Source organism: Haliotis rufescens, unplaced genomic scaffold (assembly GCF_023055435.1).
Source record: "Haliotis rufescens isolate VD_foot unplaced genomic scaffold, xgHalRufe1.0.p SCAF_9, whole genome shotgun sequence".
NCBI classification, from domain to species: Eukaryota; Metazoa; Mollusca; class Gastropoda; order Lepetellida; family Haliotidae; genus Haliotis; species Haliotis rufescens.
The window spans coordinates 3559154-3580359 of NW_025964383.1; the positions used below are offsets into that span (position 1 = coordinate 3559154).

Below are 21206 nucleotides of genomic sequence, written 5' to 3' on the forward strand. Positions count from 1 at the left end.
ATACATACATACCTACTCACATTTGCTTATCAAGATAATGTAATACATACATACTCACATTTGATTATCAAGATAATGTAATACATACCTACTCACATTTGCTTATCAAGATAATGTAATACATACATTCTCACATTTGCTTATCAAGATAATGCAATACATACCTACTCACATTTGCTTATCAAGATAATGCAATACATACATACTCACATTTGCTTATCAAGATAATGTAATACATACATACTCACATTTGCTTATCAAGATAATGTTACCTATTAGAAACACACACCCTTCTCATTTCATCTTTGATTAATTATAGCAAAACAGTGCTGTTATAGGGATTTTGGTAGACGATGTCAGTGATGAGACTAATTTAAATGATTTAAATTCAGTCAACCTATCGGTGTACCCACCTTATGGTTACAATACTTTCAGGTTCGGCGGATTTTACTGGCTTTCTCTTTCAGTTCACTAGTCACAGGAATGACTTCAAAGGGATCAAGAGTTCCCTTGACAAGCCTTCGTAGTGAACCAAATTGAAGATGTGATCATAAAGCCACATTATCTCCATATCAAAAAGCGAAAGAACAAGCATGTGCATATATTAGATCTCAACACATATGAGCATATATATAAAAGTGATCTTTAGGTGTATTAGCATTAGCTTTACTCAGTTTCATATATATATATATATTATATGTCGAGTTTCATATATCATCTTCAGTATTCTTCCGAAACGTCATTTGTTATAACTGAAAGAGAAATCAATGGAATACGGTCGCTGTATATGCCACCAGCCTGTGTTCTACATCGATTAGGTCGTACAAAATACCACGGTAAGGCTAACCGACAAGCGGAGCGAGGCTCGCACCATCGATCCAACACCAATGTCTACTTATTTGGTTTAAACTCGTGAATTTTAACACTTGATGAGTCAAGTGATGGCAGCAACAACAACTGTTTAAGCTTTCAATAACGCGATGTACCTTCAAGGATATGTTGTTTGTTAGCTCTCCCGATCAGTACACCTATCTGAAAATGTTGGTACTGTTGAAACTTGTTTCGACAAAAACCATTTTCCGAGATAAAGCATCAACTAACTTAGCTCACAATGTATTCTTAGAGTTAATCACTTCACTAATACGCCTTTATCAAATACACTTTCATAGCAGTATAATCACTACAATAAGGGATAGAGCTGCCGGTGTCGGGTGCATGCTTATAGGAAACGAACCGTCAAGGCACCTGTCCATTTTCAAGTTAGGTATACATGTGTGTTGTTATTTGATCCTGATATGTATTCAATGATTACATAGAGAAATATGTCAACGTTCCATTCGATTTACATACTCTTCTTTCTTTACATAAGGCAACATATACTCGTCGCAAGACTGATTTGATCCAATAGCCTCGTCCACAGGGACTGTGTTGGGCAGAAAGGGTTAATGGTAGGCAAGAAAACATTGAACGCGCGACTGAGAGACAGGTCGGTCTTTGTCGACATAGGACGTGAAGCTATCTCCATACACCAGTCGGAAAACATAAAACCGTAAGTCGACCATATCGGAACTATTTAAAATATTTACATCTTCATTGTTACATGCCCACCATAATGTTTCCATTGTTTTATTGATATGAAGTGACTTTCGGGGATGTGCGTTATTATAGTCAGTAACTGCTAAAGCTTGCTGAAGTAAGGTCTAACCGATTGGTATTAGAAAAGATGGTTACTATGAAGATTCAACTTCGAATTGTGGGTAAGATTTTCAATGATACCTTGAGGACAAAATTAGGCGACTCTGGCAGTATTGCGAAAATATACCTACAGGGTGACTGAATTAACTAACTGAGTCTTGTGTACGTTTCTGTGTGCCTTGTGATATAAAATGCCCAGATTTCTGTTATCACACGATAAGCGATAACTTTTCAGACTGTCTAAAAATGTTTTCTGTTTTAAAATGGCTGACAAGCTTATTGACACGACATTGCATGTGTCAACGACAAATGTCAGATTCTTTCCCAGGTGTAAGTTAACTAAACTGTAGGTATCCCAGGGAAAATTGACGAAACTATAGGTATCCCAGGGAAAGCTGACTAAACTGTAGAAATCACCGTGCAAGCTTACTAAAGTGTAGATATTCCAGGAAAAATTTAACTAAACTTTAGGTATTTTTCAGGAAAACTTGACTAAACTGATGATATCACAGGAAAACCGCCTAAACTGTAGGTGTCCCACGGATGCTTGGCTAAAATGTAGGTATGCCAGGTGAATCTGACACAACTGTAGGTATGCCGGGGAAACTTGACTTAACTGTAGATATCCTAGGGACACTTGACTAAAATGTAGGTATCCCAGGGACACTTGACTAAACTGTAGGTATTCCAGGGACACTTGACTAAACTGTAGATATCCCAGGTGAACATGACTAAACTGTAGGTATCCGAGGGACACTTGAACAAACTGTAGGTATTCCAGGGACACTTTTCTTAACTGTAGATATCCCCGGGACTCTTGACTTAACTGTAGATATCCCAGGTGAACGTGACTAAACTGTAGATATCCCAGGGACACCTGACTTAACTGTAGATATCCCAGGTGAACGTGACTAAACTGTAGATATCCTAGTGAAATTTGACTAAACTGTAGGTATCCCAGGGAAAGCTGACTAAACTATAGGTATCCCACGTGAACGTGACTAAACTGTAGGTATCCCAGGGACACTTGACTAAACTGTAGGTATGCCAGGGACACTTGACTGAACTGTAGGTATCCCAGGGACACTTGACTGAACTGTAGGTATCCCAGGGACACTTGACTAAACTGTAGGTATCCCAGGGAAAGTTAACTAAACTGTAGGTATCCCAAGTGAACGTGACAAAACTGTAGGTATCCCAGGGACACTTGACTAAACTGTAGATATGCCTTGGACACTTGACTAAACTGTAGATATCCCAGGGACCCTTGACTAAACTGTAGATATCCCAGGGACTCTTGACTTAACTGTAGATATCCCAAGTGAACGTGACTAAACTGTAGATATCCCAGGGACACCTGACTTAACTGTAGATATCCCAGGTGAACGTGACTAAACTGTAGATATCCTAGTGAAATTTGACTAAACTGTAGGTATCCCAGGGAAAGCTGACTAAACTGTAGGTATCCCACGTGAACGTGACTAAACTGTAGATATCCCAGGGAAACGTGACTAAACTGTAGATATCCCAGGGACACTTGACTAAACTGTAGGTATCCCAGGTGAACGTGACTAAGCTGAAGATATCCCACGTGAACTTGACTAAACTGTAGGTATCCCAGGGAAAGTTGACTAAACTGTTGGTATCCCACGTGAACGTGACTAAACTGTAGGTATCCCAGGGACACTTGACTAAAGTGTAGATATGCCTGTGAAACATAACTTAACTGTAGGTATCCCAGGGAAACTTGACTAAACTGTAGCTATGCCAGGGAAACTTGACTAAATTGTAGATATGCAAGGGACAATTGACTAAACTGTAGATATGCCAGGGACACTTGACTAAACTGTAGATATCCCAGGAAAACATGACTTGACTTTAGGTCTCCTAGGGAGACTTGACTAAACGGTAGAAATCCCAGGAAAACATGACTTAACTGTAGGTATCCCACGTGAACTTGACTAAACTGTAGGTATCCCAGGGAAACATGACTAACCTGTAGGTATGCCTGGGACACTTGACTAAACTGTAGGTATCCCAGGGACACTTGACTAAACTGTAGGTATGCCAGGTGAACCTGTCTTAAGTGTGGCTCTCCCAGGAAGAGTTGTTTAAATTGGAAAGCTGACTTAACTGAAGTCATGAAAGGAAAAATCAACGATGCTTTAGGGATCTCAGGGACACCTGACTAAACTGAAGGTATCAAATGGAAAGCTAAACTGTAATCATCCCTGTGGTAAGCTGATTGTACTGTAGATAACCCATGGTAGAGTGGACCATGCTGTGGATTGTTTGGCAATTACGTAGGTAATGTGGGTTAACCCTATGCTTTCCGGGGGAAAATGGCAAAACTGTTGGTATTCCGGGGTATCCCGAGAAAAGTGTGATGGTAGGTTGTTCCTGATGACAAAACAGAGTGTTCTTGGGGAACGTAATGTGGGTATCATGAGGGAAACTTATAAAGTTAAAGATATAGTGGGAATAAACTCGCAATACTGTAGTCAAGGGATACCTTTAAAGTGAAACAACTGACAGAAAAGATAAGTGGGCCTCCTGCAAACATTACTCCCATCGATCACATTTAGAACCTTCCGAAACGCCTTGAGTCGAGTGGTCGGATCCTGGAATCATATTCCGAGACTGCATTTGTATTGGAATAATGGAACAGAGCAATACTTGCCTACCTGAAAAAAACCCTCAGCAGTAAAAGATGAACGATACCACCTTTGATGCGAAAACACTACACCTTTGATATTTTCACATTTTCAGAATGTTTGTTTGGTGTCTCATACATCGTACGTTAAATCAGACCTACAAATTGTAGAAAGATAGCTCAGTATTTAACCCACTTGGTTTAATCACATTTTCCATAAAGCGTTTTGGAGGGTATGTGTCGTACGGTAACCGCTGGTCTTCGGTAAACGATGACATTGTCCGACCACCACACCCAAAATAACAACTATAAAGCGTATTTTATTAATCATTGTCCAAGTGAGTATGTCGATTGTCGCCTCATTATACTCCAATTGTAGGCTATTATTTTGAATGTATAACAACCGACATATTCGGGCAACAGTTGTGCGGAGAGTATGTCGATAAGGAGAAGTGGTCGTCTTAGTTCTGTGCCATTTTCCCGCTTCACTCATCTGACGATAGAACATATGTTTACACGACGTTGTAGGCGCAAACATGCAACAAGATGGATACCGTTGAAGGTGGAGTAATAGTATGACTAGCAATGTACATTTTCCCGCATCACCACAAGTCCATACCACGATTGCCAGAGAGGTACAGCAACATTATCTTTCATTTCTCCTGTCAACGGTACAATGACTCCCCATAACCTATCGAGGGGTTGAGCATCAGGTACCCTATATAGAAAGGGAGTTACCACATGCAAAATACGGTATGGATACAGCAGGACATAAGGCCAAGACACATGTCTTTAAGTTCTGTCTCTGTGGTTTCGATCGCTCGCGAGACCGTTCATGTTTCCATTTCAAGTTAGCAATGCGCACTAACGCAATATCTGCAACTTAGTTTAAACTTTTAAAAATAAAGTCTTGAGTTGGGAAATAAAACCAGAGCTATTTAGAGGGGCGGTTACTAGTTCGTGAAAGCCATCCTGTCTCCTTCGACTGCCGAGGTCAGATGGAATGCCACGTGTTATCGACGGGACTCCAATTTTACGGCCGTCTTTGTCGCACGTGCAAAACATGACACGTTATGTGAGATGGTGACGTGAAATGTGTTTGACCGGTTTGTTGGAGAACGGAATATTTTCCCGGCGTTATTCGCTTCCCGATCCGTACCTCGAACCATCTCGTAATACACTTGTAATTCCAGGAGAGAACTAACAGTTCATCAATTGCAGTATGAGTTGGAGGTCAATGCTGTTTTCCAAATGCACCAAAAGCTGACACTGCTTGCTCTACCAAATATATTGGTCAACAAACCAGACGTTCTGTCATCTTTCGGTGAAGGTGTAACGCCTGCACCGAATTCGTGAGGGAACACTTGATCGGAGACAAGAGTGATTTAAGTTGCCGCACCTCGCTGTGCAGAGCTGCGGAATCTATACTCATTGCCGAGCCTTATAATAAGCCTTATTTCAGTATGGTAGTGCTGACATAGTCATACGTTGAACCAAATCACAGAGAGAAATAATCGTCTGGCTTATGTTTTCCGGATCACTTTTTTGTTCACAAAATGTCATTTCGCATAGTATAAACATATGAAATATAGCTTAAAATGGGACATGAACTGTCACATATCGATTCCTGTGAAATAACGATTTTCTCTGCATCAATATCATCTATTATGTAAAACGCTGACACTGATAGAACGAACTGAATCGTTTTCGTCTTGGCATCAAGAGTTAAGTTTGTTTTGTTTAATGCTTAGCAACGCCCATCCTGAACAAAGTACAATTCCCCTGCGGGAAAACGTCATTGTGTATGCACGTTTGTAGTGAATATATCCATATAATATCATGTAGGCACCCTGCTGGAAAGCAGCTCTACATATTAAGAGTAGGGTGCAGATGTGCACTGTTTTAGAGACAAGGCATTTGTGAAATCATCAATGACACAATAGCATGGATTGACCCATGGTCATCACAATGAGCGGCCCAGGCTTTAGTTGGCAACCGTATCAGACGCCTCACACAATATATGACGCTTATTGTAGGCGCCTAGATTCCTTTGTCAATCACCTAGGACAAGAACTTTGTTGCATGTAGGATCAAGGAACTGCCGCTGCAGGTATCTTTAAGATAATAAAGAATAGGCTCTCCTTCTTTCATAACCAATCGACTAATGTTATATGTCTTAAGGGACCAAATCGGATCGGTTGCGCGACGTAGGCCTCCTTCGAGTTCACCGGGCTGGTATAAATATCTTACGCTTACTCTATCCGGAAGTTTTTGTTCTTTGCCTCTCCTCGGTGATGAAGATTCGGAAGTCACAGATTTCATTTTAATCGCATCGGATGGTTTCTTCCCGATTAATCTCGTTACTTTATTATTCAGCGCAGATACAACAGCTGATAATCGTGTCACCCATTCGATTGATCTTAATCGTTCCGATTTCATTTCGATCCCATACTGATAGCCAAACAAACGTTCCGCTAATGTCTGGTTAAATCTTTGGGAGTGTGCTGATGGCATTGAACTGTTTAACTCTAATGTCAGGAGTACGTTGAAACATTACATATTGTCTTTGATACGCAGTCTATAGTTCAAGTAGGTAATTTCCCGTTTCATAAAATGAAGAATATTCAAAGAAGAAAACAACTCAACATATATATTTTTCGTGTTTTTTTCAATGGTGGAAGCTCTCACTGACGACACAACAACACTTTTGCTACGATATGCACACAAAAATTATGAACTATTGAGGTAAAGATTACAATTATTAACCTATTTTTCACACAAAATTAATATACAATAGATAATTTATCTGTTACCAACCAAACTTATGAAAAACATCTGCTTTCTAAAGCACATTTATATATACTCAACAACAAAAGTTCCTGTGACACCAATATTCTAGTGTAATTTTCAAACAAGTAAAGTTTGGTTTTCAATATTGTTGTACATGTATGGAATCAAGTCACAAAAATCGCAACTGCTACAGAAAAGCATGCATTCCATGCAAAAGTTGACGTTTATGCAAGCCCCATGCATTTCACTACCCAAGAATGGGTATAAAAACATGTGAGTTAACGGGATTCCATATGCATTGTTTAGCATCGTGCTGACAACAACCACTCAGAAAAACAACAAAATTACGCAATTATTCAACATTACGAAATGCCACGCCTGTCCGAAAATGAGCGTCTGCGAGCCATTGGTAAGCTTGAAGCAGGATCGAGTCAACGTGATGTTGCAAGACAATTTAACATCCACAGAAACACCATTTGGTGTTTATAACAACGTTGGCAACAGACGAATGCAGTCAGAGACCATCCTCGGAGGGCAGTTCACGCGTAACCAATAATCGACAAGACAACTGGATTCGAACAACACACCTACGAAATCGATTCCAGCCAGCAACAGTGATTGCAAGAAGCATACCTGGCCTTCGACGAATATCTTCACAAACCGTACATCGTCGCCTCAGATGTGCAGGGATTGTCGCCAGAAGACCCGCCAGACATCCCATTTTGACAGGAAACCACCGCCAAGCACGTCTACAGTGGTGCAGACAGCGTCTACACTGAACGGCCATGCAGTGGGGACAAATTCTAGTCACTGACGAGTCCAGTTTTCACCTCAGCCACAGCGATGGACGGATTCGAGTGTACCGACGTCGAGGTGAATCATTGTGTCATGGAAGAAGATCGGTTCGGGGGCGGCAGCGTAATGGTATGGAATGGGATTACAGCAAGACAGAGGACCCGTTTGATAGTGGTAGAGGGAAATCTCAATGGACAGCGCTACCGCGACGAGATCATCGGCCCTGTTGTTCTACCGTTTTTGCATCGTCATGACCCAGGCATTACCTTTCAACATGACAACGCCCGGCCTCATATTGCTCGACTTGTTGAGGATTCTTGTCATCCCCTGGCCGGCTCGCTCCCCTGATCTCTCACCAATCGAGCACATGTGGGATGAGATGGATCGGCGCCTTCGACGTCAACCACGTGTTCCACAGACACTCAAGGAACTTCGAAACATGCTCCAGCAGATATGGACAGATATCCCACAGGACTTTGTGCGACGCCTGGTCCATTCCATGAGACGAAGATGTGTTGCTTGCATCGCAACCAGAGGTGGACATACACGCTATTGATTTGTAAATTGACATTTTGGCATATTCATGTTTCTCATGAAATCACGCATTTTCTGAAGTCAGTATGGCAAATTACACCATTTGAACACTTACAAACCGAAATTGTTTCAGATTTGGTAAAAAACATAACTTTGCATTAAATCTTATTCCATGTCTCAGGAACTTTTGTTGTGTTTGGAATTAGGCAGATATTTCGAATATCGAATTTCCTGCATTGATATGTGAATTGTTTTTGCGGAGATACAACGGATTCGAAAAGCAGGCTGCGCTGAAAGTTTCTAACAGTTTGTTTCTCGTTAAGAAACATGTGTTCAACTCTTTAGAGTTGTTGATGCTGTCTAATGATTGGTTTCAATAACAAAATATGAAAGATGCATGCAATCGTGTCCTTCTTGTATTTCAAACGAAGTCACAGTTCAATTCCAGAAATAGTTCAAAATATGGTTCGTACAGAGTTTAAAGTGTATTAGAGGCGGACATTATTCCAAATTGTGTGAAGACATTTAAGCTAGGGCTAACATGGTAAATGAAGGAATAACTATTGAAAGATGAATAACATTCTCTGTTACTTGTCCTTACTACGAGGTAAACATTTCCCACGGCATGAAATATGTTGTTTCAACACGTGTTCATGCCACTGCTCCCATATAATGTCCAATTGTTTCATGTAAATTTTCATTATTTGCATACCATGCTTTGTAACTGAGAAAAGTTTTGTAAGCAATAAATACCCACATTGTTGTCGAAATAGAATGTGTTTTAAAAAGATAGCTAACTTCTTGGTGTTACCAGTGTTCCTTGGTCAGTGACCATTAGTACATTAAGGTATATGGCTAATTTGACACAATTACCGGTATGAAAACCGTATTATATCAGGCTTCATCACAAACATTAAAAACGTAACCTTTCAACACGACAATAATAGATATTGAATTCAACATGACCTTGATCTTTGTTATTTTCCGTGTGTTCATATTGGACACGCATCCACTGTTGCCCTGTTTTCATAATGTTTTCATAAGGTCGGCACATAATAAGTGTGCAGTAAATGTACATGTACATGTACACGTTTCTTGTTTTGAGGAGCGTGTGTTTACATGGAATTGATATAAACATTAAAGAAAAAATAAACAGCCATACAAATAAATATAATGAACGTTAGACGCCTCTTCTAAGGAAATATGTACACACTGCAGGTTTAGTTATTCACATTGTATCTATCACGGACATAAATGTATCTTTGAAAACAATATAAGTTTACCATTTGAGTGGTGTCAATTTTTATGTAACATATGTTCAAGCCTGTCACTAAATTATCAAAATATATATTTAGAACCTTTTTTATCAAATGTTTTCAATATGTATCTGTTGTTGCTGATAGTGAGACGGCATTGGTACAACAGCCATCTCACTATAGCCATTTCGTGAATCGTAATTTTGTGAACACTATCCAACACTTTCACTTCAGCTTTCGTGTTCACACAAATGTTCAGTCATACTAAATAAGGTTAAGTAAAATGGGGTATCACGTCGCGTTCAGGATTTTTACACGGTGTCGTATTTGTTATGGGTTTGAGAAAATTAAACTAAGCGGCAAAAGAAAGTATAGGTTGGCAATTTGTAATTTTCCTAAAAACAGCGATAACTAGTGGAAAGTGGGTATTGGGAATATGACTGCCCAGGAACAGGTACCAAAAAACACCTCACCCGAACGGCGCCACCTTTGACGGCGCTCGTTCGGTGACAAAAAAATGGTGAAACAGGTTTCCCGCCTATGGCATAAACTGCACGTGCATGTTAGCTGTATCAATGCGTTCGTCTGCAGGGTATAACCACACTTGATGAAACACACAAACAAATGCCACGACTGTCACAGGAGTAGAGAGAGAGAGCCATCGGTATGGCCGAAATGGGGGCAACACAGGTCCAAATTGCCAGGAGGTTTGGTTGTACACCATTGACAGTAGCCAGGCTGATTCAACGGTACAGGCAGACAGGGGGGACACAGGACAGGCCTTGAACCGGACGACCCCGAGTGACAACACCACTGGAAGACGGTCAGATACGGCTCATTCACCTGCGAAACAGATTCGTAACGGCGCCGGCGACGGCAGCAACAGCGTTGGGACATCCCACTAGCCAACGTACAGTACTACGACGACTTCGTGCTGCTGGAATCCGAGCGTATCGTCCTTTCCGAGGAATGGTACTGACTGCTCAACATCGACGCCTGAGACTGCGATGGGCGAGGCAGTGCTGTTTACTGTTGAAAGTCGGTTTAACTTGTTTCGAAATGACGGCAGAGGACGAGTTTATCGACGCAGAGGGGAACGTTTGGCTCCGGCGTGTATTCGAGAGGTCCATCCATTCGGTGGGGGAGGTGTCATGGTGTGGGGCGGTATTTGTGGAGATCAGAAGACTGATTTGGTGATTATTCAGGGAAACCTGAACGCTGTGCAGTACAGAGACAAAGTGTTGCAGCCAGTTGTGCTTCCGTTCCTACAAAACCAACAGCAGGGGACATTGTTTCAACACGGCAATGCCAGGCCCCATACTACAAGACTGACTCGGAACTTTCTAAACCAGCAGAACGTTGACGTTTTGCCCTGGCCTGCCCACTCACCCGATATGAATGCTATTGAACATCTGTGGGACCATCTTGACAGACAGATTAGAGCACGCCATCAGCCTCCCGTCAACAGACAAGAATTGCAGCAGGCCCTGAGCGACGAGTGGCAACGGATTCCAGTCAACGTCATCAGGAGACTGACGTCATCGATGAAGCGGCGTATCACAGCATGGATTGAGGCAGCTGTAGGTCATACACGCTATTGAAGGCAACTGTGTCGACAATTAACTTGTAGTGTGTCTGACAATTTTTGGTGACATTTCAGACAACTTTTGAAAGTAAAATTTCTTACCCCACCATTGTTTACCTTGAGCTTACATTACCTGTGATTGCACAATTTCATTCAAACTGAGGTTGATCAATCATTTGTTACCCCTCCCTAGATTATATTATAATTCACAACAAAACCTCTTCTTGTTATTTTTTTATCGATCATGGAACTCGACCTATACTTTCCTTTGCCGCCCAGTTTATATGGGGCCATGGGCCATGGGGATGAGTAATCGAAGGAAAGATGTAACCAAACCTTTAAAAGAAACGTTATCTTTGTCTCACATGTGTATAATGTGTACATGTGATATGTGTACATACGCAAAAAAATACATAAATAATTATGAAAATATGTTTTAAAACATTCTTTACTGTAAATTACTACACTAAACATGTGTATGTTATTCGGCAACAATCATAACAGGGTGCCACGTCCTGTCCTGTCCTTGGCTTCGCCTAGGAGGCGAAGGACAAGGCACCAGCCTATCTCTATACAACCACACATAGTTTTGCTGCGTTGAAACGTTGACTGATTTCCGTTAAGCGGTTATGTCGGTCTTAAGGGACGGAGACAAGCCTACTGCTGGCACAAGTTATTGTAAATGGTTTGGGCGTTTGCGATGTGAAATGTGTTTTGAAAGAAGAACCGAACCGTTAGGCATTGGATATATTGACAAGTGGTCTTTTATATATGGTGTGGTTAATCTGCCAAATCAGTCATTTGGTAAAATGACTAACACTGTATTTGAAATGTTATTAATTCACAAATTTATTTCGGCATCATTAGACATGGAATCATGTAAACTTAGCAACAGTTGGCTACGGTGGCACCTACTGTAACACAATTGCATCATTTAGTCGAACATTTATTTGCACCACTGCAGTTGCAACGCAGATATCATTGACCACCCGTGAAAGACTTCAGGCAAAGACACATGTTTTGTCTGGTCAAGAGACAAAAACCGTTTCTGGACAACAGGTGGAACGGATTTCGTGATCACTTGATACCCCTTTGTATTACTGTAACCTCTCTGTACTTTTCGAATACCCCTTCCTTTTTAGAAGAATGTTGCCTCCCACACCCAAAGGTGAATATACAAGATGTATACATCCCATCCGTGCTGTGGGAAAATAGAGTAAGTCTATGCAATGTCGTCCACAGTATTGCAACAATGGGTGTGAGAGAATATGTTTAGGAACTACCTGTAGGGTAGTAGGGGAAGAGATTTAGACGATGCTTTCCATAGTATTGTATATGGCTAAAATAATGCCGATGCGACGTTACATTTTAACTCACTCACTTTCCAAAGTACTGCAACAATAGGTTAGGGAGAATATGTTTAGACAATGCATTTCGTACTATTGTAACAATGTGTATAGGAAAATAGGATGAGACCATGTGTTCCATAGTATTTCAACAATGGGCATGGAAAAAGGATGAGACAACGTACTCCATTGTTTTGCAACAATGGGTATGGAAAATGGGATGAGACAATGTGTTTCATAGTATTGGAACAATGTTTAGAGTGAGTGAGTGAGTCAGTGAGTGAGTGAGTGAGTGAGTGAGTGAGTGAGTGAGTTGGGTTTTAACAGTTTTCCATTTATATCACGGCGTGTCAGCTTAATGTGGGAGGAATGCCTGACGTGATGCAACAATGTGTATGGCAAAACAGGATGAGACAACGTGTTCCATAGTATTGCAAGCAACAATGTGTATAGAAAAATAGGATGAGACAACGTGTTCCATAGTATTGCAACAATGTGTATAGAAAAAAAGGATGAGACAACGTGTTCCATAGTATTGCAACAATGTGTAAAGGAAAATAGGATGAGACAATGTGTTCCACAGTATTGCAACAACGTGTGGAGGAAAATGGGATAAGATATTGTGTTCAATAGTATAGCAACAATTTGTATAGGAAAATAGGAAGAGACAATATGATCCATAGTATTGCAACAAAGTGTAGAGGAAAATAAGATGAGACAATGTGTTCCATAGAATTGCAACAATGTGTAGAGGAAAATGGGATGAGACAATGTGTTCCATAGTATTGCAACTATGTGTATAGGAAAATAGGAAGAGACAACGTGTTCCATATTATTGCAACAATGTGTATAGGAAAATATGATTAGACAATGTGTTCCGTAGTATTGCAACAGGTGTGGAGGAAAAAAAGATCAGGCAAAGCGTTCCAAATATTACAACAAGTGTAATTAGGGGATAAAAAAATGGGAGACCTTGATCAACTGGAAATACAGTGAGCACCACTGAAATCAAAGTGACACAATATATTTTGAAAAAGAGTAACTTGTATCCATATATTAGATATAATAGTCCTTTTCCCACACCATACCATTGCCAGTTCTACTGTCAACACTCTTGCTCTTGCACATCCTGCACGAAAAGCAATGAAAATATTGGTCGTGAACATTGCAGGTCCAAATTCCAAAACGGGCGTTACAAAGCATTATCATGACAGGTCGGAGATGTCTATAGCGTTGAGATGGCAGATTATGTGAATGGACAATGCAGGGATGTCTTGTAGGGAAATTGGATGTCAACGTTGACGTCACCTTACGGTAATTTCACGATAAGCGCAGGAATACTGAACAACTTATGAAGTTAAGGACATGCCAACCCAGGTCAGCCTCGCAAGACACCCAGGAGCGAAGATGCGGCATTATTAAGATTCGTTAAGCGATGTCCATTTGACAACAGTATAGTTTTAAAGGCACAGTGGCTACCAGACAGAGCTATTTCAAGCAGAACCTTAATAACCGCCTGAAATCAGGTTGATACAGAGCCAGAAGACGTTCAAACGTTTCCTTGTTAACCCAACACCACAAAGCGGCTCGTTTTTTCATCCATCATCCTTCAAAACATCATCGTGTGATTTTGCCAACCAAGGTGGTACCAATATCTTGTCTGGGTCATAGACTTATGGTCTAATCAACGCTTTAACTGGAACATTGCATCATGGCGGAGAGTCCATATTGCTGATGACAGTCGGTTAATGTTACACAGTCATGGTAGACGACCATACACGCGTCTTGAGGTGGGAAATGCAGCCGTGGCTGCACAAAACCTTCTAGAAAGCCATGCATTTGGTGGGGGATTGGTAATGGTATTGGGATATGTTTCATTCAATTTTGAAATTTGACTTGATCACTGTACATGATAATCTGAAAGGACCTCCCCCATATTCCTGGAGACGGCAGTTATCCCCCATTTTGACAATCATGGGTTGGCCACTAGACCTGTGTTCATGAATGATAATACTAGACCTCACAGATCACATGCCGTTCTGGAATGCTTACGTCAGAATGCAATCGAGACACTTCCTTGGCCAACAATAAGATCTTATTCCAATAGAACATCTATGGGGCATTTTACGCCGTCAAGTTCGACAGACAGAGCAACCTGTTCAAACTTTATGTGAAGTTGCTACTGCTTTGCTTGCGGAATGGTCTAGAATTCATCAACTTCAAGTACAACGTCGGATGCATGGAATGAGTCGTCTGTCGGCAGTCGTTCGTGTGCAGGGTGATAACACTAAGTACTGACGAGAACTGAGTTTTCTACTGACATTGGTTTAAGATTTAGTTGAAACAGACCGATTTGACGCAGTTCACTATATTGTGAGACAACAGTCATATCCACTTTGTTTTCGTTGAATATTACGTCTTTCTAAAAAATGCCAACATTTCAGAGTAATTATTAAAATTCAAACGCTTGTGTTCTTCATGATCGATGACTGGTATATTAACTCATTCGTGAAAATATGGGTGGTGCTTAATTAATTTCTTGGTGTATATTATGTTCACGGTGAAAGTAATATCACGGGCATTGCTTAAATTAAAAGAATCACTTATTTTGTGAATAGGTTATTGATAATAAAGCCGCTCTTGATGTCAAACCTGCAAACCGTCACAAACGTTATGTGTGCAAAGTTTCAATTTTTATAAATATGGATAACAAAGATTTGTAGCTATCAGTAATGGAGAGAATAATGTGATTTTTAAAGTGTTCATTCCAAAGGGTCCTATTTTTTACGGGATACGGGTGGCTCAGTGGTCTGTGAATCAGTTATTCGCTGTGAAGAGTGGGTTCCCTTGGCCGCAGCAGAAACGTGTGCTCGTGGGTTCGAATACAAGGGTCGACTTGGTTATGGTTCCTACCCGTGGTCATCGGTTTCACCAGAGTGACAAACATCTAAATGTTATACCTGCATCGCTTCTGGCTTTCACCCAACATCAAGCAGACACACTGTTACTAAATGGTGTCATGGCATCACACTTACTCACTCATATTTCTTATCCCGAAGGCTACGTATTGCTGCTGGTAGGAACTGCTCTTGCCCAAAACACAACTACAGAGAGTGCAACAATGGCCAACGTACCCACCACAACCTTAGGAGAGCTGACCACGACCGAAAAGACATATGGCAGCGAGTTGGAACGGTTCTTTGCTGATGATCACAACAAGGCTATGTACCTTGTCCTCCCCTGCATTGTGCTGGTGTATGGTAGGTTTCTAATAGTTACTAGTCGAGACCTGCATTGTGCTGGTGTATGGTAGGTATATCACAGTTACTAGTCGTGACATGTATTGTGTTGTTGTATGGTAGGTATCTAAAAGGTTACTAGTCGCGACCTGTATTGTGCTGGTGTATGGTAGGTGTCTAATAGTTACTAGTCGTGACCTGCATTGTGCTGGTGTATGGTAGGTAAATCACAGTTACTAGTCGTGACATGTATTGTGTTGTTTTATGGTAGGTATCTAAAAGGTTACTAGTCGTGACCTGTATTGTGCTGTTGTATGGTAGGTATCTTACAGTTACTAGTCGTGACGTGTATTGTGCTGTTGTATGGTAGGTATCTTACAGTTACAAGTCGTGACGTGTATTGTGCTGTTGTATGGTAGGTATTTAACAGTTACTAGTCGTGACCTGCATTGTGCTGGTGTAGGGTAGATATCAAATACTAGTCGTTACTAGTCGTGACCTGTATTGTGCTGGTGTATGGTACACAGCTTATAGCTACATGTATTGGTTAGTCTAGGTAACTTTAAGTTTCTGTAGTCTTGACCCTGATAACGCTACTGTATTGTAGGTAGCTAATCCTTTATAGTCTCCACTTGCGTTATGCTTATATATGGTAGGTTGCGAATAGTTTGCTTCAAGCATCACCTACGTCCAATCAAGGAGTAGTATATTGATTGGATTTAATGTCAGCGTCCAAAGAGTGTGACGTTTGGGTGCAATTCTATCGTAATAAGATATAAACTATCTCTAATCAAGTTGGCTCTGTGTTCCCAGGTGGTTGTGGTGTCATCTACTGCTGTAGCCGCATAAGACGCTATTTCCAGAGAGAGAAACGGCGTAAGCGACGGGAAATGTTGGCAGTTCAGAATGGAGGCTACGATGACCAAGATGTATCTCCCCCTCAGAATCAGCCCTTCACTAGTGCTGCTCCTCCAAACCCAGCTGCTCCAAAACCAACTGCTCCCTATTACAACCAAGGTTAGTTACGAATAAGTGAGTGAGTTGGGTTTAACTCCGCTTGTAACAGTATTCCAGTTATATCGCAGCGTGTCAGCTTAATGTGGGAGGAAAGCCCGAAGTGGTGCAGGTCTCAGACGTTTACCACTTCGTTGAAACCCACGAGCACGGGTATGGTGCTGACAAACCTAGAAACATAATCGGGGCGAACCGGGATTCGAACCTTCCTTCATAGGTTTCTGGCGTGCCTAAGGGACGCAACTCTGCACAGCGAATCGCTGCACATTAGACGCCTGGGCCACCCGTGACCCCTGGTTAGTTACGATATTATAACCAGATGGAGATTTCAGAGTTGGTCTAGCAGGTGAATTGCGTTTCATCGGACACCGGGGGCGTGGGATGTTGCTCATAATGCCAACCCCTATTTGACTGATGTGACTTTATTATTGCTCACTCTAGCGTGAAACAACATTTACTCACTCACTAGTAATAAGGATACATGCATTCAGTAGTGCTGCCTGGTTTAAGGAGAAACAATATTTCGTGTAAAATTTAATTAATAATGTAACATTTCTGCTGGTCATTTTTGTAACCATTTGTGGTGGAGAGGGCTAGTTGTCTATAGGCCTCTTAACTGGTTGTTTCTAAACTGCATGCGGAAACATATCTATAAATGTCATATGGACATCACCTCATTTTGCAGGACAGCAATGGAAGGCCGAAGACTGCTTGGCGCTGGAGGTATCGGAGATAGACAATCAGCTCAAGCAAGCATTCGCTATGATTGATGACGTCACCAAAGACATCAAGAACAAACGCACGTTTGAGAACCGATCGAAACCGGACATCGCTCGTCAAGCCGGCGAAAACGATGCAGAGATCAGAAAAAAAAGAAGGTACAAGTACAAGCATTTCACCAGTGCTAATTAGCAACGGCGAATAGCTGTTTCAATTTTCGGAATGAGTCTCTTTAAAAAGATGCTACAAAGTGGAACTGCTCATATGAATCTGTTATAAAGAAGCCTTTAAAATCTACATTTCTTATTCTATGTCACAGCTGTACTGGTATTAGTTTATATGTTATGTTGTTGTTGACGTTACAGCCATAGGAACAATTCAGTTGTGCATCCTCTAAAACAGTTGTGCAGAGGCTGCATTACGTGAGATTTATATTTCACATCCACTAGGTTAGCTTCAGCTTTACCTTGTTTGATCATTAAACTGCTGAAATACGAGGGTTGGTTGATAAGCTCTAAACCTCATATAAAAGGAATTGCGAAGTAGTTCCATCTTTTGTTGAAACTTGAGTTCACTGAGTCTAATATCGTAAGCAAGCATCTGGGACCATTAGAAAAAGGAAATCCGGAAGAACATGCCGGAGAGAGCCTTGAAGAAAAGCGCCGTCCTGGTGGGACCCCAGAAATTACAGGCGAATGACCGTGCATCATATTGATAGTTCAGTATATGTTTACCAGTAGAGACTACATCCCATTGTCACAGAAACTTTGGCAATGAAGAACGTATGAGCTCTGCGATTTGATTATAACGCACCATGCACAACATGTCTCATGACAATCTGAATGTTTGATTGTTCCTGGAACGATTTGTGACTGTGGATGAAACCTGGGTTCACCACTTCCAGCCTCATTGTCCAAACAGTGAAAGCTATTGATATCACCACTATCAAGAAGGCAAAAACTGTCCCATCAGCAGGCTAAGAAACTTGGGGGGGGGGGAGAAAAGGTATGCTCTTCCGTCAGGACAATGCTCCAGTTTTTAAATCAATCATCGTCGTGGCTGCAAATCCACGAATTTGGCTTTGAACTTCTTCTGCACCCTGATCTGACTTGAACTATGACGTCATAGCAGCTTCGGAGAACATAAACATAGTTGGCAAACGTGTATCAATGTGGAAGGGGATTATATTGGGCAGGTCAAGCCGTTCTATCAATCAACCCTCGTAGCAGATTTACTTCAAGTTTGAATTTTGTTATTGACATACACAATGGCTTTTGTTATATTTGAAACAAACCGTCCAATTCTAAAAAAAACTGTGTTGTTACAAGTACAAGTCACGTGTGTGTTACGTGTACATGTGTGTTCATGTCTAGTTTTATATCACAGTGAACACCAGTTATATATCTTTAGATTTGAGTCACTTTCACGTTTCACCATTCAATCATATTTGTAATTGTTGACAAGGAAGTTGGATCTGTCCTGTGCTGCAACAAAAACATCTAATCTGAACGTGTACTCTTCATCTTTAGACGTCTGATAAAGTCTCGTTCTGAGTTGTTCAAACACGGCATTCATTGACAATGTACTCATCAATGTGTCAATGTGAGAAATCACGACGGTAACTATTTTGATTATGAATTAATCCATTGTGGCTTACATTATATTAAATCGGTTCAACTCCTATACCAGTGACCCATTCTTAAAAATTCTGTTTTGTTCAGCCGTAATAGGCCAATCTAGATAGGTATTCGTAAGTGCCTTAAGCCTGATATGTCCTTAAAATGTGTAAATATTGACAAAATGCTCAACTCATGTATTTTATAGCAGAAATATTTTTTTGTCTCGCCTCTCGTTTTCACATACCCTTTCTATGCTCCAGCAGTTGACAATTGTTGAATATGTTTTGACAAGAAATGCCTTTCTTTTCTCCCAATGTAACATATATTTATACATGTTGTTGTTTTACATGGAGGCGGTATTTTTAAATAATTTACAAACAAATTCAAAGTGCATGTTGGTTGGTTGAATGTTCTATTTTATTTGTATTGGCTATTGTTTATTTGTTTGAGACAACAACACCTTAAGATATTGTTGACATGTCATTATATAACTTCCACACCTGTAGCTCCTTCATTGTAATTTTCATGTCGTGTAGTGTACATTCAGGCGAATCAAGCAACAGCCTCATCGTATCAAACTACCATGTTTGTTTGGGTACCTTTAGACAACACTTACTGTAGATAACAAATAACTTCATTCGGGCGGTAATACAACTTTCTTAAGTTGCTTTAGCATTTTCAGATATAAAATAGTAACATGATCCATTGTGTAGATTAATTCTTATATGTAGATATATTTGTTTACACCTCATGCCATTTAGAACAGTTTCTTAAAAGCAAATATTCATAGGTGAATTTTAATGTGAAGCAATTTACGAAAAGGTGAAATGATTACCACCGTATTTCAAATTATACTGCAAATTGTACAGTATCGACCGTTGATTAACCCCGACAGATTAATAAAATCCAGAATGTGTGTATTAAAGCAAAATGTGATATTTCCAATAAACTTGCTGCTGACGAATGTAATATTGCATAGATACGTCTGTATTATTCCAGGATATTGCACCGATTGTTGTTCTTTTTAAACGTTGCTGTTAAATACAACTGTATCCTGAAACCAATGGTCTGTTGTTGATGATGTACGTCTTGCTACACTTCACCAACCGAGTGGATGCAGGAGGACTCTCCATGGTATGAAGTATTACTGTTTTGTTCATATGTTCATACGACATAACTCTGTATGAAGATACACACATATTCTGTGTCTATTCAGCTGTTTGTGTCATAACTTTCGATTTTATTATGGATCACGCAGTATGTTAGATTGACAACAATTTAACCATCAGCTACATCGTGAAAGGATACAGTTCCTGTAACAAACTGTGATATTATGTACTTTGGATACAACTGACTTAAAGGGTCTCTGTTATTGTCGACAAGTGAGTGGAAGTGTGAATTTGCTTTCATTCAGTTTTGAACAGTCTATTTAAGTTATATGACGGCCGGAGAAAAGCCTGCAGGTGGAAGACGTTTACAAATCTGGTGAAACCAACACGATTGTATATGGTGCTGATAAACCTGCTTAATGAGCAATGTTTTATATTTTAAAAGGAAACACGCAAATATCTAAAGGAATGTGGAATAAAAAATACTAGTTTTCAGAAAAGTGACATGGCAGTGAATCTCATTTTTAAAAAGAAGTCACTTCAAACGAAAATTTGGTTTCATAAAAAGAAAACGCAATCTTTGTGACTTCGAATCGTGTCGTATTGCTTAGTTTGACTCCCTTTTGTGTATTTTAACACATCAAGACCAGTTTTGCAACACTTTTTAGATTTTCGTAATTTGTACTTTTTATTCGTCTATTAACCCAGACAGGCTGAGGCAGCACAATACATTGCTAGTAACTAAACAAACACAGTCTGATATGTAGTCTGGAAGTTAATTTAAGGTACCGACGTTTACTACAATATCTGAAACCATAAAGCAGTGATTTGTCTAAATGAATAATTACGTA

The 21206-nt window shown here is 40.4% G+C and overlaps 1 protein-coding gene across 3 annotated transcripts; it reads left to right on the forward strand.

Annotated features, from left to right (window-relative positions):
* The first annotated feature begins 1178 nt into the window (after positions 1-1178).
* Positions 1179-20306, forward strand: LOC124124249. 3 transcript variants are annotated; one of them, XM_046487380.2, is made up of 5 exons: positions 1179-1264; positions 1370-1549; positions 15714-15914; positions 16707-16910; positions 17593-20306. In XM_046487380.2, exons 3-5 carry the CDS (start codon positions 15776-15778, stop codon positions 17817-17819), a joined length of 570 nt encoding a protein of 189 aa, XP_046343336.1. In that variant the 5' UTR covers positions 1179-1264; positions 1370-1549; positions 15714-15775; the 3' UTR covers positions 17820-20306. The 3 variants fall into 3 exon arrangements, with proteins under 3 accessions (XP_046343336.1, XP_046343335.1, XP_046343337.1); XM_046487379.2 differs by lacking the exons at positions 1179-1264; positions 1370-1549 and adding an exon at positions 1606-1757; XM_046487381.2 differs by lacking the exons at positions 1179-1264; positions 1370-1549 and adding an exon at positions 1636-1753.
* Positions 20307-21206: the final 900 nt, after the last annotated feature.

Coding starts and splice junctions, on each gene's coding strand:
- LOC124124249 (XM_046487379.2), top strand. CDS start 1,724: ATGGTTACTATGAAGATTCAACTTCGAATTGTGG. Junction 15,915..16,706: donor CTGCATTGTGCTGGTGTATG/GTAGGTTTCTAA, acceptor CTGTGTTCCCAG/GTGGTTGTGGTGTCATCTAC. Junction 16,911..17,592: donor TGCTCCCTATTACAACCAAG/GTTAGTTACGAA, acceptor CTCATTTTGCAG/GACAGCAATGGAAGGCCGAA.